Source organism: Cibotium barometz, chromosome 20 (genome assembly GCF_041138505.1).
Source record: "Cibotium barometz isolate CiBa-2024 chromosome 20, ASM4113850v1, whole genome shotgun sequence".
In the NCBI taxonomy this organism is placed as follows: Eukaryota; Viridiplantae; Streptophyta; class Polypodiopsida; order Cyatheales; family Cibotiaceae; genus Cibotium; species Cibotium barometz.
In genome coordinates this window covers 50,210,883-50,233,464 of record NC_141065.1, presented here as the reverse complement: position 1 = coordinate 50,233,464, position 22,582 = coordinate 50,210,883, and the positions used below count along the sequence as shown (strand labels likewise).

The 22,582-nt window shown below is 49.4% G+C and overlaps 1 protein-coding gene across 4 annotated transcripts in view; it reads right to left on the bottom strand.

The window, feature by feature from the left end:
* Window positions 1–2,704: 2,704 nt before the first annotated feature.
* Window positions 2,705–22,582, bottom strand: part of LOC147627983 (protein translocase subunit SecA, chloroplastic-like) — a 118,589-nt gene continuing 98,711 nt past the window's right edge. For 3 of the 4 annotated variants that reach the window (XM_086814951.1, XM_086814952.1, XM_086814953.1), the window contains exons 19-20: window positions 3,188–3,427; window positions 2,705–3,101 (exon numbers count right to left, since the gene is read on the bottom strand). In XM_086814951.1, coding sequence (XP_086671077.1) covers window positions 2,976–3,101; window positions 3,188–3,427 — 366 coding nt within the window. In that variant the 3' untranslated portion in view covers window positions 2,705–2,975. Of the gene's footprint in view, window positions 3,102–3,187; window positions 3,428–22,582 lie in introns of those variants that run through there. The other variant, XR_015268358.1, reaches the window with a different exon arrangement.

The window sequence follows — 22,582 nt, the reverse complement described above, 5'->3', positions numbered from 1 at the left end:
TGGGCACCGAAAGATTTCTGCAAACGCTCTGGGGAGGCGTCATTTTGGATTGGTTCTGCTCGATTTTGGGTGTTTGGACTAGGTAGCGGCAAAGATTTGGTATGCAGCTGCATCCACAATGTCTTCAACATCGGCCATCATACTTTTGCTAGTAACATTCTATTCTCTACTCTATGTTATTTTTCATACACTTTGCATGTGATTCAGTCAGTTGGTAGCCATCGAGGATTACATTCAATGAATACTGAGTACATTTGGTAGAAAGTCATGGCTGGCAGTAGTGATGTATTCAACATGTCTGCTGAGGACAAACTTGATGGGACTAACTATCCATTGTGGTTCTATATGATAGGGCATGTATTGGTTGCTAAAGGCCTTTGAAATGTGATCAGTGGACGTGAAACTCATCCTGCTTCACAACTACCAGTGCAACCAAGTGCAAGGACATGGACTGTACATTACAATTATGACCCTTCTGTTCATGATGTATGTATGTCAGTGGCAAAATCAGATGCTTGGTACTTTGACAGTAATGCTAGTAATGCATATTACTTCACAAAAAAAAAAATGTTCTTCATCTCTAGAATCTGTTTCAAGTGCAAGAACCGCCACATGTGCAAATGGTTCCTCATATCATGTCAAAGGAGCTGGTAGAGTTATGCTCACTGCTGCAAATAGAGACACATTTACTCTTTCTAAAGTTTTATAGGTGCCAGACATTAAGAACTTACTATCAATTTCAACCTTAACCTTGTCAAGCTTGATGGTAAAATTTATGGATGACAGATGTACATCAGGATAAAAATGATGATTCTTGTTTCATGGCCTATACAAGATGGATGTATTTGAGAAGTTGCAACATGATGCTTGCTCAGTATGTACGACTTGTGCTATGAGTGATGCAGAATTATGGCATTCACGATTTGGCCATCTAAATTATGGCGGTTTGTTACGCCTTCAAAGACATGATATTGTGTTTGAGTTGCCAACTCTTGAGACCCCTACTAGGCATGTATATGAGGAGTCTATTCTTGGTAAAATGCATCGGGCATCATTTCCAAAGAATGGATCTCTGAGAGCTGTTAACAAATTACAGCTTATACATAGTGATGTATGTAATCCTATGCGGACACCATCTATAGGGAAATATTTTTACTTCATCAATTTTATTGATGATTACTCCAGATATAGCTAGGTGTATCATTAAAGCAAATGTCAGAGGTTTTTATGTGCTTTAGACACTTCGTATACATGGCTAAAAACGCATGTGAATATAAAGTTGTCACCCTTCGTTCAGATCGAGGGAGGGGAGTATATGTCCAAGGAATTTCATGCATATATGGCTCAAAAAGGCATATGGCATCAATGTACATTGCCATACAAACCTCAGCAAAATGGTGTGGCTGAGAGGAAGAATAGGTCTCTCATGGAGATAGCATGATGTATGGTGAAAGCCCAAGATTTACCTCATGGGACGTGATGAAGACCAAAACCAATAATCTCTCAATAACTAGAGAACTGAACCCGAACAACCAAAAGAGAAGGGAGTGAAATTGGCCTAAGTTCAAGAGGCTTGAAAGGTAGACGAATAGGTAGCACCTTGAGAGAGAAGACCCATCATCCAAGAATTGCATACTACCAAACCATTACTCTTAGTCTCTAGTTGACAAAACTCTCAACCTTTGCCAATGGAATCCTTTTCTCCAATTTGTTCATTCTATTAGCCCAATGGTCTCTCAATTCTTAACTAATGTTATGGGCTTATTTGGCCACCCATGGATTTTAAAATTAATCCATCTTATCTCATTCGTGTAACATATTTTTGATATTTCTTTTAGACATTCACATAATCTTTCTTTACTGCTTACTTTTAGCCTGTTGGTGGTGGCACACTAGTATCATTGCTCACTTTTCGCCCACTGGTCTCTCAGTATACGTTGACATCTTTCTTACTCACTTCCTTAGCTAATGATATGGGCTTTAACAATTGTATGTGCTTGTATGGGTCCCATAGGTCATATTTGGCCTCCCACAGATTTTAAAATCAATCAGCTCACTAGTGTAACACCTTTTTGATCTCTCTAGTAGATGTTAACATAATCTTTTTTTTTTGGCTCACTTTTAGCCTGCTGGTGTTGGCAGCTAGAAGATGTTAACACAATCTTTCTTTCTTGCTCACTTTTAGCTTAATGGTGGTGGCACACTAGTACTATTCCTCACTTTTAGCCTACTCGTCTCTCTAGTAGACGTTGACATAATCTTTCTTTGTTGCTCACTTTTAGCCTACTGGTAGCACACTTGTACTATTGCTTGATCACATGTACCATATTATTGTTTGATCATAGTACCATTTGGGTCTCTAGTAGACGGTAATAAGCATGTATTTTATTTGAAGCTTTGTCAGACAATCACCCATCCGCACTCCGCTGATACAAGACTGCCTATGCACACGCACAGCACCTTATGGATTATCACAGCACCACCTAGATAGCACTTTAGCCATAGCGGCCCACCGAGACTATACAGATTATATAGACGCAACTTGTACATGAATAAGTTGCGTCTAGGGTACGAACACGCATTTCTGCTTCTTCCCTCCTTGCTTTCTTTTGCAATATAAAGATAACTTTTACTGGTGTAAAGTTGTTTTCGTCTATCTCGCTCACTTTTTGTACTACTGCTTGATCTCGGGTCCTTAACAAGCTTGGAAAATAACGGTTTTCTACCACCTATTCTATTTTATTTAAAAATAGAAAATAAAGGTAAGCTTCATAAAAACGTTTCCTTCAGGTTTTCTTTTCTTACATAATGGCTATAAAATGGAACAAAGAATCCTTCAGACTACAGCGCCTAATGGTCACACCCTAGTCCGCACCTAATGGTCACACCCTAGCCTGCGGACGCACATGTCCCAGTATGAAGAAGATGAAGGGAGATAATGAATCGATCCTTCATGATAAGCATGAAAGATGCTCCTAGACGCGACCTGCTGCAGAAACAATGGTATCTTTCTTTGGTTTACCACTTTGCCTTCTACGTTTACCTTGGGCTTCAGTTGTAGCTCTAGTATCCTCATTGTCTTTCGCCATGACTGGCTTGAACTGCCATGCAAAAAGCCAAAACAATAAGCATAACATCACAAAAGCATGGCAGAAACACAATCGCAAATCCAAAGCCAGAAAGAAACCTGATAGACTGAGTAGATGACATTGCGACGGATCTGTGCCATGAGCTCCAAAAAGAGATTATAGCCCTCCAGTTTATATTCAACCAAAGGATCTCGTTGTGCATAACCACGGAGTCCCACCGCTTGCTGAAGAAATTTCAAAGCTTGCAAATGCTCTTTCCAAAGCCGGTCAGTTTGGCTAAGAACAAAATAGCGCTCTGCCTCCATCATCAACCCTGCCGCTTCTTTCTCAATCTCTTGCTGCAAACAGCGAGAGATATAGGCTTACTATTAGCATAATGATAAGGAGGGTGTAAGCACAAGGCTTTATCGCTCTGTCTCTGTCTCTGTTTCTCTGGCTCGCTCTCCCTCTCTGTGTGTGTGTGTGTGTGTGTGTGTGTGTGAGGTTCTTTGGCGGGCGGAGGGGGAGGAGGGGGAGGCGAGGGAGGAGGAGAGGGAGCCGCTGCCGAGACCGGAGCGGGGGCGGGAGGAGGCGATGGTGGAAGCGAGGCGGTGGGAGGGGATGGGTGTGGGGGAGGTGAAGGAGGGGGAGCTGGCATCTCCTGGTCCTCGGTCGCTGCAGGGGTCTCCTCCTGAAGGGGAGCAAATCTGTTCCTCACGGGAACCCAGTGAGGCTGAGACTGTGGCTGCTGCTGCAGCGGTACCTGGGCGTGCTGCTGTGGCTGTCTCCCTCGACGGCGCCCCTGTCCAGGCTGCCACTCCGAGGTCTCTGTGGCCTGAGCAGGTGTCCCTGAGGCAGCCTGCCGAGCCGAATCTGTGGGCGGGCCATCCGTGGCCTGCTGCTGTGGTGAGGGCCGAGGTCTCCTGCGAGGGCAGGCCTTGGCCAAATGACCGACCTGCCTGCAAATGAAGCACTGGTTCGGGAGCCCCGAGAACTCCACTCTCTGATCTATCCACCCTCCCCCCTATCCTAGGTAGCTGAATGACCTTAGGAAGGGAGGAGATGTCAGATACCAACACTCTAACCGAAGGTAGCCCAGCTGCTCTGGCCACCACTGAAGCTGCTGAGGGGCCCGTCTTAAGAACCGAGCCCACCAATGCTCCGAGCCTAGAAAGGAGCGGAAAATACTCCCGGCGGAGACCAGGGAAACAAACTGTAATATGGAAGAGGCGCTCTCCCTGCTCCGCCGCAGCTGGGTCAAATCCATGCTGCCAAGGCCTGAAGAAAGCCCGAGCACCCCTGATATCCAGAGGACTCATGGCAAGGACCTTGGCAACGCTCTGGGCGGCCTCGAACTCGATCTGATAATGTCCCCGGCCCAAGAGCTGTACATCAAGGATCTTGCCCACATCTGCAAGAAGGCGAGCCTGAAGTAGATCCCTGACCTCCCCTCTGCTGGGGCGAGTGCCGACTATACGGCAGATGGTGGAGTGAGCCTGAAGGCGTTCCACCTCTGCGGTGAGGCTCGCTTCCTCTTCCGGCGAAAGAGAAAGCCTGATGGGGATGACCTCGGGGGCGGGCGAGGGGGCTGCGGAAGAGTCCCTCTGAGGCGAGGCGGGAGGAGTCTCCATCAGAGTCTGAAGCTCAAGCGAAGGCGAGGCGTAAGCGGAAAACCTGCAAGAAGCGGGCTGCACACCAAGAGGCGGAAGGACGGATGACGATGAGGGAAAAAAAACAAAAACAAAAACCCCCAAAGGGTGAAAAGCAGCACGACAGAGGAGGGAGGGGGGGGGCGGCGCAAAAAGGGGAGGAGAGGCCCAGAGGGGGGAGGGCGGCGACAACGCGAGAAGGAGGGGGGCGGGGCGCTGCTGAAAGGAGGCGGGCGAGAGGAGGCGAAGAGGCGGGGGGGCGAATAGGCGGCAGCGGGGGGGTGATGACGAACAGGCGGCAGCGGGGGGGATGGCGAACAGGCGGCAGCGGGGGGGAACAGGCGGCAGCGGGGGGGGATGGCGAAATGGCGAAGAGGGGAGGGGGGCGAAGAGGGGAGGGGGGCGAACCGGCGAAGAGGGGGGGAAGACGCGCAGCAGCAAGGAAGGAGAGGGGGGACGCAGCGGCGAGCAGAGGGGAGCAAGCGGGGGGCGGAAGGAGAAAGGGGCGAGGAGGGGGGGGGAGCGTAGGTGCGCAGAGCAGGGTGGAGGCGGGAGCTTCAGCGAGCGAGCGATCACAGTTCAGGTTCAAAAGGCCTTATTCTAGCGAGATCTCATTTTCTCTCCTCTTTTGGCGTGTGACATGATCTTAGGAATCCAGTGGTTTCGTCAATATGAACCCATTCCCAATTTGGGAATAGCACACTTTTACTATCTATAACAGTTTTCCTAAGCTTGTCATGATTCGTGGAGATAGTTGCATTCCTAGTATTCCATTGATTTCAAATCTCCAAGCCCAACGAGCTATCCACAAGAAAGCAGCACGAGCATTGATTTATGTCCATGCTCAGACACCTTCTACCTCATAGATAGCAGCAATCTCATCTTCATTTGCAGTCCCTCAATTGGATGTTGCCGAAAAAAAATTATTCAATTTATAACAAAAAGCTTCTGGGTGTGATCACAGCACACAAACATTGGAAGCCTTTTCTTTATGGACGGGTTTTCACTGTCAAAACAAACTACCGAGCCCTTAAGTGGCTCCACACAATGCCAAGTGCCCAGTGGAGTGATCGGCAAGCCAAATGAAGTGAGATTTTCCAACAATTTGGAGGAATGATCGAGTACATAAACCAGTTGCACTTGCTCTTAGTAGAAAGACCGGCATCCTAACCATGCAGGAGTCTCCCATTCTCGAGATCTTTGGAAAAGACTTGGATACCATGAAAGATCAGTTTGTCGATTCCACACAGTTTGGTACTCAATACAGTTTGGCCCTCACTTCTGAGCCTGGCCAGGTTGGTTGTTCTACAAGAACCGTCTCTATGTCCTTCAAGAAAATCGTGCAGCTCTTCTTCATGATGCCCATGACTCCTTGGGGTTGGAGGCCATACAGGTATCGACAGTACCCTAGAGAAATTGGAAAGATCCTTTTATTGGCCATAAGATTTGTCAAAAGGTCAAGGTTCCAGATACGAAAAAGATAAGTTTACTTCAACTTTTGCCTATTCGCGATGGAACTTTTATCGACATTTCTATGGACTTTGTAGGGCCTCTACCAACATCCATAGGATCTCGCAACACTAAATGTTTTACCATCGTGGATAGCTTTAGTATATTCTGCATGCTCATCCCATCTAAGCACACGGCCAAAGCCAAAGACGTAGCCCAGCTTTTGCTCAAACAATTGGTACCCCATTTGTGGTTTGCCTAGCACCATCACATTAGACAAGGATTCCAAGTTCACCTCGCATTTTTGGAGGACATTATTTGACAATCTTGGTACCAAGTTACAATTATCTAGTGCATTCATCAACAGACAGACAACCAAGATAAAAATCTACAACAAGTTCGCCTTCGATGTTCTCAAGTCATACTATCATGACTAGCAGGCCAAATGAGAACATTATCCTTCATTGGTCCAAGCCATCTTAAACGATACTCATTCATCCAATGTCAGGCGTATTTTGGTCATTGTTTCTCTTCTCTTTTGATGAGAATGGTGTCTCCATCTCTAGAGGCAGAATCATTCTCCAAAATCATTGAGTCAATTAAAGACCGCTTCACCAAAGTCCAAGAAGTTTACAGCAGAGTAAATAAGTCTACACGAGATGTCCACTTGAAGGAAGGGGATTGGATCTATTTACGTATCATAAAACAGAGATTGAAACCAGTGGGCAACCGTTGTCCCAAGCTTTCTTTCTGTAGTTTTGGACCTTTTCCTATAGTTCAAAAGCTAAGTGATGTCTCCATGAAGTTAAGGTCGCCTAATAGTTGGACTATCCACGATGTTTTCCATGTTTCTTAGCTAAAACCATATGTTGTTCGAAAAGTTTTTGATGTTTCAAATGAGCATATCCATACTAAAAAAACCTACCTGGAATTCTGGCCAATAACTCATAGTCATTGTTCAAAAGATTAACATGCATATCCATACTAAGAAGTACATCACGCGGATGATAAGCCGAATATGGAATTGGCACCCAAGTGTAGGGTGTGCATGACATCCTCCTTGCACCTCACCATTGTCAAAAGTGTTTCTTGATTCTACATTTGCAAGAGGCGCCACTGTCCTCTCACACTTTGGAGGACTCCATAGCAACCAATCCATCTTCCCCAACTACGGCCGATCTCAAGTGCCTTTTTTAAGAGGTGGATATCAAACTCATCTCCTTCATTACCCTCCTTGGAGGCGACCACCCTCAAATGTAGATTCGCTAATTCTTTTTGGCCAAGGTAGTTAATACTACCGTGCATATCCTTAACACGAGTTACTCAAAGGCAGTGAAAAGCATGACACCTCAAGAAGCCCATTCTCGTAAAAAAACATTCAATTGCATATTTCAGGATATTTGCATGTGACTGTTTTGTGCATGTTCCAGACCCATCTAGAACCAAGTGGGATTTCAAGAGCAGGAAGTGTATCTTCTTGGGAAACAACATAAAGTCAAAGGGTTACCGACTATGCGACTCGGAGGCAAAGAAGATAATTATCAGCTATGATATGGAGTTCCATGAACAACCTTATTAGGTGGAAAAAAAGGCACCGTCCACTATATCCCTCAATGCAAAAGTAGCCCAACAAACACAACCACCAATGACGATACCAACTCCACAAGAGGTGGATTCATTAGATGATGAAGAAGAGAAACATGCAACACCATAGAAGGCACCATATTCTAAATAGGTGAAGCAGCTCTTGGATGGGAAAGCTCTGCCGACATTCACAAAAGAGCGGGCAACTATTTGCAAATCCAAGAGAATAGAGGAGCAAAAGAGAACCTCCGCTCACATTGTCAATATGGCCTTGATGGCGAAGATAACAAAAGTATAAGAGCTAGAAAGCTTGGAGCAAGCATTAGCATATAAAAAATGGAGAGGGGCCATGCAATCGAAGATGACTCAATTATGAGAACCACACTTGGAATCTTATGGATCGTCCTCCTGTAAAACGGAAAGTTATTGGCACCAAGTGGATTTTGAAGGCCGAGTACAAGTTTGATGGAACAATGGACAAGCACAACACAAGGCTTGTGGTGAAGGAATTTGCACAGGATGAAGGCTTCGACTTTCAGGAGATATTCATCCCTACAACGAGATTCACCCACTACATCTATTCTTGACCGTTCATGGTATATGGCCGATATTGCAAATGGTTGTGAAGTCAACACTTCTGAATAACCATCGCAAGGAAGAGGTTTTGTTGGAATGATATCTCCAGCCCTGTTTGATCCATTTTATGCCCCCTTTTATTCAGCATACTTATTTAATATCTTTGGGTATTTTACCCACCTCCAACCTTGTTTGATCCTCTTTATGCACCCTTTTGTTCAACATATTTATCTAATATCTTTGGGTATTTTTCCGACCCTTTATTAGGTATTTTTTCTAGTCATGGACTTTGTCCTCAGTCATAGGTTTTTATGCTAGCCAACCAACCCCTTCATGATGTAAATAAGAACAGGTTTTTTGCCATTTAATTCATTGATCATCTTTGCTCGAGTGTTGGATCATTGCTGGCTGTTCGAAGCCTCTCCTCTGCTGCCAGTTGTTGCCTTTAACTATTCTCTCATGGGTTTATGTGGCGCAACCACCCAGGTTTGAGATACCCGTTTCAAAAAAAACAACATGTGCAGACCTTGGAAGGCATTGTACAGACTGAAATAGGTCCCTTGGGCATGGTATACTTTCTTTGTAAGTATTGGTCTTTCAAAAAGCCCGTCAGATGCCAATTTATATATTTTCTCTAAGCAGGGCAGCTACATGATCATTGGATGACCTCATTATGATGTGAAACCATGAAGAGAAGATTTAGCAGACACGAGATGTTGAGTTCACACAGACCTTCGGCTTAAGCATTTCCATTTGGAGATTGCGACCTCTAGCAAGAGTTAATGGAATCTTCATTTCTCAACAAAAGAATGCACGATAAATTCTGAAGGCATTTGGCATGGCTGAGTGCAAGGTCAGTGGTTACACCCATGGAGGTTGGTGGGAAGCTATCTATGGAAGATGGTTCTCCACTTGTGGATATTAAAGAGTACAAGAAGTTGGAGGGGAGTTTGATCTTTATATGCAATACACGGCCTGACATTAGCTTTGCAGCTCATGTCCTTAACAGGTTCACAAATAAACCCCGAGAGAACCAATGGAAGGCAGGGATGCGGACGTTAAAGTACATCAAAGGTCGATCAGGTATGGCATCACTTACACATCAAGCAAAACCTTGACTAGATTCTTAGACAGGAAATTGTGATGGCAAAAAAATTATTTTTGGTTACTATTTTCTTATCAAGTCTACATATACGTCTTGGATTAGCAAGAAGTAACCTACAGTGGCACCTTCTTCTACAAAGGCCGAGTACAAAGCATCATGTTTTGCTTCTTGTGAAGCACTCTAGGGTTAAGAAGGATTTTAAAAGACATGGGTGTTGCTCAAAATAAAGCGACAGTGTTGCTGTTCGACAATTAGAGTTGCTTGGCAATTGCCAAGAGCCCCGTGTTTCATGCTCGCACCAAGCACATTAAGATACAATATCATTATGTGCGTGAGCTTATCATAGATAGAGAGGTGGAACTTGTCTATTGTCCAACGATACAAAAGTGTACAAATATTTTCACAAAGTCTCTTGTGAGAGATTTGTTGGAGCATCATCTTCATCGGCTCAGCGTTGGACCGAAGAGGTAGTTCACCTTGTCACAGGCCAACGCAAAGATGTAGACGAATGACAAAAACTAGGCAAGGAGAAGTCTTCGTAGGCAGAGGGCTGAAAGTGCTCACCAAATGACCAAAAGCAATGATGAAAAGTGAGGGGAAAGATAGAAGGGCTCAGAGAGCACAAAAAGTGTGCACGTGGATTTGCGAGCGCTCCCCCCCTCCTACGTTTTGTGCTGCCTACGCCTCTTCCTCCCTTCGCCTTCACCAACTCCCCCATCCCCTCTTTACCCATCCCCCTCACCGCCTACCTACAACCCTCTCCCCCCTCATCCAACCTGCGCACACCTTTCCGCCTACGCCCCTCCATCCCCTACAACGCTCTCCTCTCCCCCTGCTATCTGCTCCATTTGCGCATTTGCCCCCTGGCCCCCCCCCAACTCACTTCTCACCACATGCTCTGCCCACGCCCTCCCAAATCCTCGCCTGCGTCCCCTGTTACAAATGAGGACACCCGAATGCCACTGTGCCATGCTAGTGAATTCGTATCGTAAGTGACCTTGCATTAAATACTAAGTTTTCCTACTATAATTGGTATGGCGTGACACGATGTTTGATGGGTGTATATTATTGAGGTGTAGCAAGTAGTGCCATGCTTGACGACTGTGTAGTCAAAGTGAAACAAGTGGACTACGCTAGATAACTGCACACAGTCAAAGCGTAACAAGTGGTTTATGCTAATGATATGCTATGTGTGAGGTGAAAAAAAGAAAGAAAACCCTGCCTCTATAGCCCTTCCACCTCGCAAACTTGGAAACACTAACACGAACGGGGGCACCACCAGCCACCGGCTGGAACACTTTCACTTTGTTCACCACCCACACCATAAGACAGCTCAGAACCACAATGAACAGATGATATTTCAGCTAAAAACATATACAGCATCAACCATGTACAACTCAGCAAATACACCAAAGACCAGGACTCTGGCCAGGATTTACTGCCAAGGGAATTCCACCCTTGCGTCTGACAACCAAGCCTCTGTCTCCCGGTCTCTGTACTCTCCAGAGGGTGCCCACACCAGCAACCCTTCTTCACTTCCTCTGTAGCCCGGCTACTCTCTGTCTGCTGCTACCTGCCAAGTGTCGTAGGCGAGTTCCACTGTCTCCAGCCCACACATCAGCACCTCTTCAGTCAACACACACAAAACACCAAGGCTCTCTCCCTGGTCAGCATCCACTTTCTGCCTGCAAATCGTCGCCCACACAAAACCAGCTGCAATCTCCAGAAGGCGCCCACACCAGCTAACCTTCAACTCGGCAGCTCCCACTCTCTGTGTGTCGTGACCAGCAGCTTGCCAACCTTCTGAGCCTCTGCACAATCCTCAGCACCACGAACCACTGCTCAACGCAGCATCACCATCTGCATCCAGCCCAAGCCACATCTTCAGTCCTTGCTAACAGCCCGACTCTCTGCTTCCACAATTGGCACCTTCTTTCACTTATGTAGCCAACCGCTACACATCCAAAACCCCAAACCCTCCGTTGCGGCCAACGTTACCCCAGCGACCTCCCCTTGATCACATGACGGCCACCTGCATTCTCTTTGAGGGCTCTCCTCTGCAATATCACCCCCAACTCTCCACAAGGTGGCTAATTCTTCCTTCACCACCTCTTTTCGCAACCACTTCAGTGTTGCCACCTTCCTTTCGGCCCAACTGTGCCCTCTCTTATCTGTAGCGCCTACGCCTTGCGCTATCAGCCCTTCAGCATCATCCTCTGTTGGCCGCTTGTACTCTTGGCGACCCCACTCCTTCTACTCGGCGACCTGTCTGCTACAGCCTCCAGCGCAACTGCACATCAACTAGGCGGCTCCACTCTCTTTCTCTGACCACATCGGTGCTCCCAGCTGGGCTCTTCCAGCTAGCTTCATACCAGGCGGCCTTCACACCTTGACGGCTGCTTCCCAGATCCTTCGCTCCATGCGCCTCCAACTCTTCTCACCTACACTGTCTCCCTGCAACAACGATACCCGCCAGCCTGCCTAGCGTTCCACTCTTGCAGCCCTCTCTTTTTGCCGGAGGTAGCTCACACCAGCTTGTAAACATTCCCAATGGACGCCAGCCTCTGCACAGTCATCACAAACCACTGCCCACCGCCTCGCCTCTGGTCTCGACACCCTCCAGGCGTCTTTTTTCTCCTTTTGGCGACCCTGCAAGCTTACTCCTTCTAGGCGACTGTCTCCAGGCGGCTTTCCTTCCTCTCTGCAGCGCCAGCCATCCACCAATCTTCTGCGCCTATGGCTGCACACGCCCCAGCGCCTGCAGTTCTTTTCTTCTCAGGCTCCTCAACCTCCTCTGCACCTGCAGAATCCCCCCCGTCTCCTTTTGCACACACACCGGCCATTAATTTATTTGGCCACGTGTATCATATTTTGTATTTTATTTTTTAAAGCTTCAAAACCTCAAAAATGGCCACATTTTCTTCTTTATTACCTCGCTTTCCTCAATTTCACGTGCGACGCCCATACGTCCAGTACAAGAGCTGCCCACAACCATCATCATCAGCATCATCATACCAAACCCAACAATTTCCCAGTCGGTGCTATGCATTTAGCAAACCACAACAACCCGCACACCACACTGTTACCATAAAAACTTCCAAATCTTTCGCATCTGCTCCCTTAAAAAAAAACACGTGCATAAACCAGCTCACTGCCAAACCACTCGGCCTGTACATTTGCCAGGGCATTCAGGGCAAATTTTTATTGCACACCACGCATCCCATGTGTGCACGGACCAAAAACACCTTTCAAATTTTATCGTGACATACTTAGCCAACCCCCCAGCCTGCGGTAGGCATTTATGCCAAGTAGCACCATCATACACTTCATCTGTCTTTTGTCCGGGGTATAGTCATCTCCCTCTGCCTGCACCTTCACCTCTGTCCCATTTATTATAAACAACAAACTGACACACAGACCATAACACCTACTTCACACACCAAACTCAAATGGAAGCCATATGTACATCCCCAATACTTGATTTCACCAAATGCCACCCGGGTCAAACGGCCAGCAATATAGGCCCAAGACCTTTGCATCGTTGTCCTTTCCCCACCTGGGTCAAATACTAGCTGTAGTGATATTTCAACCATCTCCACCCCTCTGCTATTCCCATAGTCCTGTAACTCACTGCACCAATCATCATCATTGTCCGAATATAGCACATCTAACATATTCTCCAGTTCCAACTGGCACCTAGTCTCTGCCAATTGTTGGCTACGCATTTCTTGAACTTGCTGCAAGGCCTTGGATACCATTACCTGTTGCTCTGCATCTATTTCCACTTCCGGGTCATCAAAACCCCAGTCTTCATCATCATCCAGCATTTTCAACACTGCATCCTCGGTGCAAGCATTCCAGTAACTCCACATGGTGCAACCTATTTGCAACATTAATAAAGCCAACCCCCCTGTTACAACAAACACTGCAACAACCTGCATATAGCATGACATTTCATCTAGCAACACAGGGTTGACCAGCGGCAGCTTCACTTCAATCTCTTGGACTTGTTCCCTGACCATATCCACCTCATCACCGCTCTTATCTTCATCATCAGACAGCACCCCTAACTCTTCATCCACCACTTGGGCATAGCATATGCTTAACAAGTTTCCACCCCAACACAATAAAGACATGGCCAATTCACTAATGGCCACCAACAAGCAAGCATTTTGAACCATACTAGCCATAACATTTATACTCACAAAACCTTGCACTTGTGTGGTCTCCACTTCCTGCTTCCAACCTTGGTCTACAACCTGTACATCATCATCCAGCCTCACAGGCAACCTCTGCAACTCCATAACTTCAAGTGAATGGCCATTTGCATTAGCCATAGCATACACACCTTCTGCTGGTAATTCTTCTTCAAGGCTTGAAAAGTCGTCCACATCACTAGGCACACCTGCATACACATTTACCACATCAGTGGGGATTACCTCCGCTACAAGCCGCTCCTGGCACTGAGCCTTCAAATTGTTTTCAAACACTTCATTGCTTTCATTCTCCTCAACACTTGCCAAGTCGTCGGTCATCTCATCTTGGACAAGGTCTTCACATAGCAATGTCTCTTCGACACAAGAGAAGACATCACCAACACTGTCGATCCTTACAAAACCATTCTCTTCACCCAAAGGTGTCACCACCATCGACGGATCCTCTTGGCCTCTGCCCTCTTTCTCATCTTCAAGTGAAGCACTCTCTTCACTGTCATCAACACTCGCAATATCTTCATCCTCATCTCTTTCATCCGATGTATTGGTCTCTAGCCATATTGTTGGAGGCAATTCCAAGTAGCTCAAATCCATAAGGCATCTCAAAGCCTGCTGGTCTTTGTCATCGCTTGACTCTGCTCTTGTCTCCAAGGCTTCTTTACTCATCTGCACCACTTGAGTGGATTTCATCATCACTAATGCCTCCTGCTGGAAACTCTTCATAGCTGCAAGCTCATCTCTGGCTGCCCTATAGGCCCTTAGGTTCATGTCCTTCAACTGTACCAATGTTATCTCATCAAAGAATGAGACCTTTACATAAGCTCCCCAGACCACATTGAAAGCGGCTTCATAGTCTCCTATCAGCTGCCATTGCTCCTTCAAAGCATGCAGGGCGTTTAAACACAATCCTTGGTCGAAATGTGCCAACAACTGGTATCGGATGGCCTTCCAACTGGATTGCACTCTCCATGGTAATTCAATAAACCACTCTTTGACCTCACCTTCGAATGCTTGGGACAAGAAGCTGGCCTTGACCTCATCACCCCATACGCCAAGAACTCGGCATCTTGTCTTCTGCATATGCTATAAACTCGGCCACATCGCCATATCCATTAAATGGAACAGCAGCATCCACATAGTTTAACCACTTGGCTTGGATGCCAAGGTTCGCCCAATAAACATTCATGGCCATCTTATGCCATACACAACCTTAAATAGACCACTTGAGATACCTGGCCACTTGCAGCACTGCTTCCTCTTTAAGCCACAGCCGATCGTCAAATCGATGTCGAATCCACCACCACCACTTTGCACATCCACCTTAATTCAGCAACCGCCAATTGCAAATCGTCGCCCACACAAAACTAGCTGCAATCTCCAGAAGGCGCCCACACCAGCTAACCTTCAACTCGGCAGCTCCCACTCTCTGTGTGTGTTGTGACCAGCAGCTTGCCAACCTTCTGAGCCTCTGCACAATCCTCAGCACCACGAACCACTGCTCAACGCAGCATCACCATCTGCATCCAGCCCAAGCCACATCTTCAGTCCTTGCTAACAGCCCGACTCTCTGCTTCCACAATTGGCACCTTCTTTCACTTATGTAGCCAACCGCTACACATCCAAAACCCCAAACCCTCCGTTGCGGCCAACGTTACCCCAGCGACCTCCCCTTGATCACATGACGGCCACCTGCATTCTCTTTGAGGGCTCTCCTCTGCAATATCACCCCCAGCTCTCCACAAGGTGGCTAATTCTTCCTTCACCACCTCTCTTCGCAACCACTTCAGTGTTGCCACCTTCCTTTCGGCCCAGCTGTGCCCTCTCTTATCTGTAGCGCCTACGCCTTGCGCTATTAGCCCTTCAGCATCATCCTCTGTTGGCCACTTGTACCCTTGGCGACCCCACTCCTTCTACTCGGCGACCTGTCTGCTGGCAGCCTCCAGCGCAACTGCACATCAACTAGGCAACTCCACTCTCTGTCGCTGACCACACCGGTGCTCCCAGCTGTGGGCTCTTCCAGCTAGCTTCATACCAGGCGGCCTTCACACCTTGACGGCTGCTTCCCAGCTCCTTCGCTCCAGGCGCCTCCAACTCTTCTCACCTACACTGTCTCCCTGCAACAACGATACCCGCCAGCCTGCCTAGCGTTCCACTCTTGCAGCCCTCTCTCCTTGCCGGAGGTAGCTCACACCAGCTTGTAAACGTTCCCAATGGACGCCAGCCTCTGCACAGTCATCACAAACCACTGCCCACCGCCTCGCCTCCGGTCTCTACACCCTCCAGGCGTCTTTTTTCTCCTTTTGGCGACCCTGCAGGCTTACTCCTTCTAGGCGACTGTCTCCAGGCGGCTTTCCTTCCTCTCTGCAGCGCCAGCGACCCACCAATCTTCTGCGCCTATGGCTGCACACGCCCCAGCGCCTGCAGTTCTTTTCTTCTCGGGCTCCTCAACCTCCTCCGCACCTGCAGAATCCCCCCCGTCTCCTTTTGCACACACACCACCAGCCTTCAAGCGGCCAACTTCCCTTCTCTCCCGTCTTCTAGACGTCGAGCTGGCGGCCCTCAAAAACTTCCAAGTGGCCATTAATTTATTTGGCCACGTGTATCATATTTTGTATTTTATTTTTTAAAGCTTCAAAACCTCAAAAATGGCCACATTTTCTTCTTTATTACCTCGCTTTCCTCAATTTCACGTGCGGCACCCATACGTACAGTACAAGAGCTGCCCACAGCCATCATCATCAGCATCATCATACCAAACCCAACAATTTCCCAGTCGGTGCTATGCATTTAGCAAACAACAACAACCCGCACACCACACTGTTACCATAAAAACTTCCAAATCTTTCGCATCTGCTCCCTTAAAAAAAAACACGTGCATAAACCAGCTCACTGCCAAACCACTCGGCCTGTACATTTGCCAGGGCATTCAGGGTAAATTTTTATTGCACACCACGCATCCCATATGTGCACGGACCAAAAACACCTTTCAAATTTTATCCTGACACCATGCTAATTGAAGTGTAACAAGTGGTAATACACGCCATGCTAGATGATGTGTAAAATGATATTCTCATCATCAAAGTGTAACAAGTGGTGAGTGTATGTTGTGTTTGTGCCTATTAACGTTTCATATTGGGATTAATTTTTGTGGAGATAGCAATTAATTGGAACAACTAATGTGTTTACATTTGTGAGATAGGTGATGAGCAGTGCGTGTGTTGCGCATGGAGGATCTTGTCTATATCTTTTTTTTTTTTCCCAAGAAAAGATCCTTTCATTAGTTATATAAAAAACGCCCATAGGGCTACAAAAAAATCTCTCCTGCTCAGAGAAAAAGAGCAGTGAATACATCATGGCAGCCCGGGAGACTCTCCCTAGGTGCTGCTGCAAAATACAAGCATCAGCATAAAGGACTGAGAGGCTAAATCATACAATGGGAGGGGGGAAGAGCCAAACAGGTGGCCTGTAGTGCCAACAGGGGGGAGCCCGTGTGTAAGGTGTAGAAGGGGCCACAGCGCCAAGTGGTGTGAAAGGCCTGGCGCCGCAAGATCGCCTCATCCGAGTCTCCCCAGATGCGGTCGTACTGTCCTCGCAGGGTGTGGATCAACTCCTGTTGCCAAATCCCCCGTACAGTCTCTGCTAGTGGCTCCAATCTCCCGGGCCCTCCACGTGAACCAGATGGTGAGGCTGCTGAGGAGCTCCCATCGTAAATCCCTCTCCTGTGTCCAGCTAACGGACGAGAAATCCGGTGTCGGAACCAGGCGAGGCAGGCCTCTAATAAATCTGATGGCCTGACTGCCCTGCTTCATCTCATAGCCCATCGCAGGCCCTGACGAGGTCGACCAAGCAGCGGCACCCCACGTAAACATACCCTCTGGAGAGAGGGAAGCCAGAATATGCAGCATCCGCAGCCAAATCTGCTGCGCCTAAGGGCAATCCCAAAGGCAATGTCTCTGTGTCTCCATAGGGTGGCCGCATCGGACGCAGGCCGCCGGAAGACCGCTGTAAACAAGCCACGTGCCAACTGTTGAGCCCCTGTGGGCGACCAGCCACTGAAAAGTCGAGATCCTGCGGGCCTGTCGACTAGCCCAGAGCCGAGCCCAAAAATCCTCCAGGAACTCCTGTGAGAGTCCCTGCAGCCGCCAATGCCCCGCTGCCGCCGCTGGAGAGACTGTCCTCGCCGTCAAAATATGCCGCCCCAGCCGAACAGTATACTGGAAAAAGATAATCTCTGTGGCCTTAAGGGATGCATAAGGATCATGCCACTCGTACTCCCCGGGGCCCCACTGTAGCCGGGCCAAGGGGCGCGCTGCATATGCCTATATGTGCCAATCCGGGAGCACATCTGCAGGGTCGGGGTCAATATGCCACTTCCGAGAAGTGGCGGCCACTACCCGAATCCTCTGAAAGGTGCACTCTGCAACCAAAGGCAACTCCATCTCCACTCTCTGGAGTCTGCCCTCATCCTGAATCTCATAGTAGAGGCAACTGCCATCCTCAGTGCAAGCTCTGACTGCAATCAGGATCTCCAACTGTGTAAAGGCTCCCATCCACCGTGGGGCCACTGGCTCGAGAGGCGTGAACCACTTCTCTGTGAGTGCCTCCTGAATATCATCCCTCATAATCAATCCCCCTCTGAAGTGACTCAGCCTCTCCACCTGGATCTCCTCTGGGAGACTGCAGAAGGCCTGCCAGTCTCCAAAACTACGAGCTGGGCCTGCCGCTAAAGGTTCCCAGGCTAGACGAGGCCGAGAACCCAGCATATGACCCTGCTCCGTGCGAACCGCTGGGCTCCAGATGAGCGGCTGTCTGGCCTGCTCCTCAACACAAGAAGGAGGTCGCTAAGAGAGCCCCGGTCTCAACAGCTCCCAAGCTCTCAGGATACTCAAAGCAAATCTGTCCTCCCATCCTCTACTGAGGCCTGTCCTCCTCATCTCTATGAAGATCCAGCGAATCTCAAGTGCCCAAGTATCCCCTGCTGGGGGCGCCCGAGCCTGCAGCCGCTGCAAGAGGAGCTCTTTCCAAGGCTCAACGCCTGGAAGCAACCCCCGAACAATAAGCTTCCCCAATAAGGCTCTACTCTGATCGACTGGATCTATAATGCCCAAACCTCCCTGAGCCAACGGAAGTGTAATAACGGCCCATGCAACCTTTGCCCGAGCTGGCTGACCGTCCCGTCCCCAGACCACAGAAAGTTCCTGATCAGCCTTTGTACCTGGCTGATGCAAGAGCTCGAGAAAATCCAGCAAGACGTAATGTACCACATGGTCGCTAACAGCACCTGATTTGCCACCACCACCCTCCCAGCCAAGGATAGTCGAGCTGTACTCCAATACAAAAGCTTCTTCCGAATGCTCAGAAGAAGCGGGGCAATCTGCTGCTCAGGTGACAAATCTAGGCCAATCTGGCATCCCAAGTACCGCACTGCTGTGCCTGGAGGAATCCATCTAAAACCAGGGTACGGGCTCCATGCCGGAGTGGGAGCACTACTGATCCAAAAGGCCACTGTCTTGCACCAATTGATCAATGCTCCCGAAGCTGCACTAAAAACCTGGAGCGACTGCTCTGCCCAAAGAAGATTGGCCTCTTGGCCATGCAAAAATAAGCCCGTGTCGTCTGCTGCAAACTCAGCATCAAGCGGGTCCCCCCCCGGACTGGGAGCTGAAGTCCCCTCAAACCAACCTAAACTGCCATCAAATACATGCTCATAGCCTCCGCAAAGAAGAGAAAAAGAAAAGGGGCGAGGGGACACCCCTGATGGACTGATCTGGTCAGCTCAAAACTCGGCCCCCGTCCTCCTGCAATCAACACCTGGCTGCGAGCTGTGGAATACAGAGCCGCCACCCCTCTGATCCATCCTGGCTCAAAGCCCAGGCGAAGCATAGTGCCCTCTAAGAAACCCCAATCAACTCTATCGTATGCCTTCTCAAAATCGAGAAGCATCACGACCAAGTCCTCGCCAAGAAATCTAGCTCGGGCCGTCGCCTCCCAGAAAGTAAAGATGTTGTCAAGGATACTGCGCTCCTTGACAAATCCTGTCTGAGTAGCATGAATCAGCTCCCCCAGGAAGGGCTGGATCCTCAAACTCAAGGCCTTTGCCAAGACCTTGTAGACAGTATTGAGGATCGTAATAGGCCTCCAATGCCGAATATCATCTGATACTCCCTCCCCCTTGGGGATAAGATAGATCAAGCCCTCTGAAAAGCTTTGCGGCATCACCCCAGTGTCCAAAACATGCTGAAAGCCCCTGCGGAGGCCTGGCCCCAAAAGGTCCCAATAGCGCATAAAAAAGGCCGGCGTCAGTCCGTCCTCCCCTAGGCAACTATGTCGCGGCAGGACCCTCCAGGCCTCGGCAAGCTCAATCTCTGACAGAGGCGCACCTAGAACTGTACGCATATGGTCTGTGACCCTCCTCTGCACATGGGCCCACACAGTCTGTCTGCAAACATCTCGATCCTCAGTGGTTGGCTCCGCTGAAAGCAGGTCTCTATAAAATGCAGTGGCAATGGCTCAGATCTCCTCGAGCTCAGTAGCTACCGATCCATCCGGTCTACCAAGCTGGCGGACTCCTGCTCGCGCATGACGGGGTCCAGTGATCTCAAAAAACTCTCCAGTCACTCTATAACCAAGCTGCGTCCACTGAGAGGCCTGACGACGATAGTTAAACTCATGTCTCTGCTCCTCTACCTCTCTAACCTCCTGGCGTGCCTGGCTCAACTGGGACGCCACCCACTCACATGCAGGCTGCTGCTCCTGAAGGCGCTGTAGCGAAGCAAGGCTGCGTCTCAGCCGTTGCTCCCGCTCGCGAATCTCTCCCAGTCGTGTCAAAGCTGCAGCATGCAGAAAAGAGCTAAGATCAAAGAGTCCCTGGGCACACTGGCCCGCTGCATCCTGGTCAGAGCACTGACTATCATGCCAGATCCTCTCAATGTCCTCAGCGAAACTGGGATCTGCAAGTACCCTCTCTGGGATCCTCAACTGCAAGCTAGGCTCCCGTGTCCCCTCCTCCAATGTCAATATAACTGGCGCATGATCTGAAAATGAGGTGCCAGCGAGAATGCCGACAGAGCCCCCTCGCTCCCCTAACCAGTCGCCCACGTAAAAGCGATCAATCCGTGATAGATTAGTCCCTCCCTGCCGGCGATCCGACCGAGAGAAACTAAGACTGTCCTGAGACCGGGAGAAAGCCCCATGCTGCCATGCATCAGTGATCCTCAGTGACATGCAAAATCGGTCCCAAGCTGCAAGCTCCGTGCCGTGCACTGTAACATGACTGCCTCCCACCCTATCTGCCGGGTCCTCAAGCATGTTGAAGTCTCCCCCGACACACCAATGTGTGGCCTCTGGCAATGCATCTGTAACCTGGGTCCAGAACTCTGCTCTGGCACTAGCATGATTGGGCGCAAAGACGTTGAGCACACCCAATAGCTCATCATGCATCCTCAGAATGACATACTGTGCTCTACCAGGCACAATAATCCCTCGATCCACAATGGCCTGCCGCCATACATCTGCAATGACCATGCATACTCCTCCCTGTCCACCCAAAGGACCAAACCCTGCAGACCAAAAAGTGTCCCATCTACCAGGCATCACCGAACCATATCTCCGGATCCTGCTCTCACCCAAGTGGTGCTCCTGCATCATCAAAATATCAATGCTGCCACCAACCAGGCATCTCTGAAGCTCCTGCCTCAAGCAACCACGATAGCGTACAAAGTGTGCTCCGCCAAGGCCCTGTACATTCCATGAGATGATCCTCATGGATGACCTGCTGAGGTGGATGCTATCTCAGCCGTACGGCGGGCCTTCGCAAGCGGCTTGGATGGAGAGTAGTCCCCATCCCAGCGGCTGCGAATCTGCCCACCCGGTGTACTGCAAGAATCCCGGATCACGCGCCAATGGTGGCTGTGGCCCATGGCGACTGCCTCCCGCTCTGACAGAGCAACCTCGTGTATACACACATATCCAGGGTCGCGTGCTAAGTCTGCCACTATGCGCACGACCAAATGCCGGATCCCTGAGGTATCCACACTCCCGGGATCCAAGAAAAAATGAGCCAACTCCCAAAGTCGGCCTATCACAGCTGTGACCTCCAGATCGCTCATGTGATGAGAAAACTCAACTGCCTGAGTCTTCAAAGTGCTGAGAGCGAGCTCTAGAGTCCACTCCCGGTCGCAAGGGCCACATAGAGGAAACGAGAAGGCCACCGCTGAGTCTAGTGCCTCCTCCCCGCGGGCCGGAGGTATCACTACATGAACTCGGATGGGTGTTGGCTCATGGGGGCCCTCTGCTCCAAAAAGCCGTGTGAAGGTATAATCAAAAGCCTCCGAGCTGTTTAATGCCAAGGCGACTCAGCTGACCGCGGATAGATGAAATCCGTGAAGCCCTAATCGGCATAGGTCTCCTCTGTGATGCTCGAGCGAGGTCAGTGCTCAGTGCTCTCCGGACTGCAGGTGAACGCCAGGGAACTGCCAGGGCCTCCTGGGAGGGTGAGGCGGGCGAAAGGGGAGGAGGGGGAGGCGAGGGGGGTGGAGAGGGAGCCGCTGCCGAAACCGGAGCGGAGACGGGAGGAGGCGATGATGGAAGCGAGGCGGTGGGAGGGGACGGGGGTGGGGGGGTGAAGGGGGGGGTGCTGGCATCTCCTGGTCCTCAGTCGTCGCCGTGGGGGTCTCCTCCTGGAGGGGAGAAAAGCTGTTCCTCACGGGAACCCAGTGAGGCTGAGACTGTGGCTGCTGCAGCGGTCTCTGGGCGTGCTATTGTGGCTGTCTCCCTCGGCGCGGCGCCCCTGTCTAGGCTGCCACTCCGAGGTCTCTGTGGCCTGAGCAGGTGTCCCAGAGGCAGCGTGCCGAGCCGAATCTGTGGGCGGGCCATCAGTAGCCTGCTGCTGTGGTGAGGGTCGGGGTCTCCTGCGAGGGCAGGCCTTGGCCAGATGAC